The sequence below is a fragment of the Triticum aestivum genome, chromosome 5A, assembly GCF_018294505.1.
Source record: "Triticum aestivum cultivar Chinese Spring chromosome 5A, IWGSC CS RefSeq v2.1, whole genome shotgun sequence".
NCBI lineage: Eukaryota > Viridiplantae > Streptophyta > Magnoliopsida > Poales > Poaceae > Triticum > Triticum aestivum.
The window spans coordinates 488,870,097-488,874,396 of NC_057806.1; the positions used below are offsets into that span (position 1 = coordinate 488,870,097).

At 42.8% G+C, this 4,300-nt stretch overlaps 1 protein-coding gene across 1 annotated transcript; it reads right to left on the bottom strand.

The window, feature by feature from the left end:
* Positions 1 to 581: 581 nt before the first annotated feature.
* On the bottom strand, positions 582 to 2,883 carry LOC123104264 (peptidyl-prolyl cis-trans isomerase FKBP15-1). Its single transcript, XM_044526047.1, has 6 exons — positions 2,721 to 2,883; positions 2,560 to 2,609; positions 1,659 to 1,721; positions 1,121 to 1,211; positions 927 to 1,031; positions 582 to 844 (listed from the first exon to the last, which is right to left on the bottom strand). Exons 1-6 carry the CDS (start codon positions 2,779 to 2,781, stop codon positions 756 to 758), a joined length of 459 nt encoding a protein of 152 aa, XP_044381982.1. The 5' UTR covers positions 2,782 to 2,883; the 3' UTR covers positions 582 to 755.
* Between the last annotated feature and the right edge of the window lie 1,417 nt (positions 2,884 to 4,300).

Sequence of the window (4,300 nt, forward strand, 5' to 3'; positions counted from 1 at the left end):
TCTTTCCAAGTCTTCGAGTTTTTTGAGTAAAGGGTGCCCTCAAGTGGTTAGGGATGAGATGAAGGCTATTCTCAACGTCCACAATAAAAGTTTATCGGAGAAGGTACTTGGGGATGCCTACTGATGTAGGTACTGGCAAAATGGAGCTTTCAAGTATCTTAAAAAGAAGGTTTGGAATAAGGTAACATGTTTGATGAACAAAATTCTTTCTTCCGGACAAGAAGATATGCTTAACAAATTTGTGGCGCAGGCGATACCAGTCTACTCTGTCTTGCTTTAAACTACTGCGTGGACCCTAACTTCAAATAAACTCTATCAATAGGAAGCTGTAGCGGGGTAGTAGGCGTGAGTTAAGGAAGATGAGTTGGGTGTCATGGGAGGTTATGGCATGACCAAAATACCAAGGGTGCTAGGTTTCAGAGATATAGGGGTATTTAATTTGGTCATGTTGGCAAGGCAAGCATGGCGGATCTTGCAAGCTCCCGACACTTTAAGCGCAAACAATCTGAAAGCAAGCTATTATCCTAATACTGTTTTTTTTTTTTTTTTGAAAGCTCAACTTGGTGGCCATCTTTCGCAGATTTGGAGGGAAATAGTGAAGTCACTTGATCTATTCGATTTTGAGAACTAGACTCCTTTGTTTGATCATGGTAAGACAATGTTCCTGTCTCATTGTGTCTGCCCTACAAGAGTAAGTTTCCCATACATAGTCCTATTCGATTTGATAACTGGGCGATCGTGCTGCGCCGAGCTGCCTACAGATCAGCGTCATCCTCGTCTGATTTGCTAGATGGCTCGCCATTGACAGCGACAAGCTCTGTGTCGAATATGAGAGTTGCTCCGCCTGCAAGAGAAAAACAGGACTCATATCAGAAATCTGCAAGAAAAACAGTTGCCTACTAGCAAGAGAGCGTAAAATGGTATACCTGGAATGGTAGGTGGCGATCCCTGATCCCCATAGCCGAGCTTTGAAGGGATCTTCAGCTTCCTCTTCTCACCAATGCACATGCCCAAAATTCCCTGGTCCCATCCTACAGAGTGAAGTATAGACATTCAGACACAGAAACAAATTGTAAATGAAGAAATTACTAGTTATCCAATGAGCTGTTTTCACAATTACCTTTGATCACTTGACCAGTGCCCAATTCAAATTCAATCGGGTCACCCCTTTCATAGCTAGAATCAAAAACTGTTCCATCGGTAAGTGTTCCCTGGTGATAGAATAGACATGATTCAGAAATGAATTCCTATATCATGTAGCATCAAAACCTCTTGAAGTACACCTATGGAATGGTTGAATTAACATATTCTAGCATAAGTTCTAACTATCTTTACATTGGATCAAAAAGATGTCTTGTAGCTTCCTCAAAGCAAATTCACATTTTATTTTTTCAATATCATACATATTGCAGTAGATAAAATCCTTAGGGGAGTACTGAAGGACTAAGTTCTCTTTTCTTCTTTTACGGAATGAAGGGGTAAGTTAAGGCATACTAGTTAGAGTGAAATGAAGGGGAAAGAAAAGAGGACAATAAAGTTATCTAATGCCACAATAAAAGAGAAACTCAAGTCAGAACTCTCCATGACAAATTGCCATGGCTTATATATTGCAAAAATAAACAACAGATCCAGGTCACCCAGCAGAATATTGAACTTACACGGTAGTGAACTTTAACTCTGTCACCTTTGTGAGCCGAGATGCTGCACGATTCTGGCTTGTACTGAAAATTTTAACATGGGCATAATAATAAGATAAGAGGCATAATAACTGAATTCCGGAAATGAAGATAGCAAATGGTGTTGCCTATGCTCTATTGCTTTCTTATAAAAAAAGCAGGGCCATACAGCCTTTTCTCTAAATTTATCTATGCTCTATTGCAGTTCAGCTTGAAATCCAGTATCCATGTAACTACTGTTTGTTTCATTAGTAGCAATTATTTTCTTTGAACTATCTCGATCCATAACAACGTATCTTTAAGATCAGTACTGCACCAAATTCTGGATGATGATTTTCACAAGAAGGCTTTGTTAATACTTATAAGATCAGTATACTGCGCCAAATTGTGGATGATGCTTCTCGGAACATGGGTTTTGAAATATACTTTGAGGCAATTCACTTCAGCTTGGTCCGCTAGCATATTCAGTTTTTGAAAAGCAGAAATGTTTGCTCTACACGCTTACGGATTCAGGTCACCGGTTGTGCCAAACCTTTGATATGTTAACAAGCTACTAAACTAAACCAAAATGGTGATCCGTCACCTCCAAGTCCACACTGTAAATCTCGAGTTGTGTGAACATCAGCCACACCAAGACAGTTCGTTTCTGAAAATTGGATCCCTCCAGAATGTTATCCGACGGGATCTACTCTAACACAATTCGCGCATACTAGGCCTCAGATCCGACGAAATCCACGGTCGCACAGCATCTAATCTATTTTCCTCAGGCTGAATCGATCCACCCGACGAGACGCGCAGTAGGAAGACACACAATTTCGAACGCGCGCAGGCGGAATCCATTGATGGCACCAGAGCCGAGAGCCCGAGGGGCGAGGGCACGTACCTTGACGCCGATCTGGAGCGCCGAGACGTCGCCGGACTTCTTGGCGGAGGCTGCAGGGAAGGAGCCAGATCGGATCAGACATCAGAGTGTGCCGCGTAGGGATGGGGGCGCGCGGGGCGTGATATGGATCGAGGGTACGGCGGGCGGGCGGGGTCGCTTACCGACGAGCAGGAGCGCGGTGGCGGCGACCAGCAGGAAGAGAAGAAGCCGCGGCTTCGCCATGGATGCAGCTGGGGTTTGTTCGGGGGAGAGAGGAGTATTTTTTGCCGAACTCGTGAGGGGTTGCGTTTATAGAGGAGCAGTGGCAGTGCCAACTACCAGTAGTATCTGGGTTGGGTTGGACTTGACCAAACTGACTCGTATTTTTCATATACAAAAAATAAAATAGATAAAGTTTATTTTGTTTTCATTTATTTTCAGATCGTAAGTAGATATAGTTTATTAATGGCTAGCATGCAATTGATATTGTATAATAATCTTACTCTGATACTACAATCGTCCAATCCAATGCATTTCTTTTTTGCGAATTAATTCAATGCATTTGATATCCAATCTAAACAGATGTGTAATATAAAAAAATCAAAAAGAAGGATTACCCCTGATATTTGCATGAAATGATGCACACAGCTATTTTATACAGTATCTCTACTCCTAATGGAGCAGTTGGTAGTCTCGCTTCCAGGTTTTTTTTCGTCCCACCTACCATGGTTTTTTTTCAACCGGTTTTTTTCATCACACCATCCCCACCCCTACCCCACCCCATTCACCGCACGCAGTTAGGTTCCGTTTCCCCCCTTACGTCCCCGATTCATGCATGACAATCAATTCTTTCCAAACGCAATCATGCATGATAATCAATTCTTTTCAAACGCAATCAATTACTTAAGGTAACCAGACACAATCAATTCAATAAAACGGAGCGATATCTCGGGCGATTTTCTTGCTCCCGATATATAATGGTGCTAGCCAATCTGTTAACAAATGAGAAGGAAACAATCACGTGTATGTAGGGAAGATAATCGTGGAGATTGCAGGGCAGTTAAGGCCGTGCGTCACATGCAGGAAGGATTTCCCGAGTTCAGCGAAAGAGAAGGAAATCTGAGTTGGTGAATAGTCTCCACGATTTATTTTCGTCTGGCTTTTTTCGTCTGGTTTTTCTTCGTCCCACCTCCCACCACCACCCTCTCACCGGTTTTCCTCTTTTCTCGTCTAACCGGCAACACCCAATGTATTTATGGTAATCAATCACAATTAATCCACGTATGGTAAGGCTATAAACTCAGAAATCTCAAATATGATTATTATAGTAATAAATCAATCCAGGTATGATAAGGTCATAACTCAGGAAATTCCGAATATGGTAATTATATGGCAATAAATCAATCCAGGTATGGTAAGGCTATAAATATAAAGGAAAACTATTCCTGTGAGACGTCTAATACATGGCTTTCGTCAGACCAGCATCTCACCAATCGTTTTGGAGCCATGCATCCAACAACGCCTGGCTGTACTATATAACCCCTCCGAATCATCCTCACATCCACCATCAAACCCTAATCAACTACCTCGCCACCCTCTCTGCCACACCTGCCATCTGGATCCTCCTCGCTTCAACCTCGCTCTTATCGCACCACCGCATCTACGTTCGACCAGCAAGTCCTCCGGCAAGAACGCACACACCATGTCGCCTTGATGGCTAAGCATGTGCATGTGTGCTTCATGCCCCCACAACGCTCCTTGT

Bases quoted from the DNA above. Each gene is read 5' to 3' on its own strand.
- LOC123104264 (XM_044526047.1), bottom strand. From the start codon at position 2,781: ATGGCGAAGCCGCGGCTTCTTCTCTTCCTGCTGGTCGCCGCCACCGCG. The intron at 2,610-2,720 runs GTAAGCGACCCC...CCTTCCCTGCAG, and splicing joins CACCGCGCTCCTGCTCGTCG to CCTCCGCCAAGAAGTCCGGC. The intron at 845-926 runs GTATACCATTTT...TTTCTCTTGCAG, and splicing joins ATCGCCACCTACCATTCCAG to GCGGAGCAACTCTCATATTC.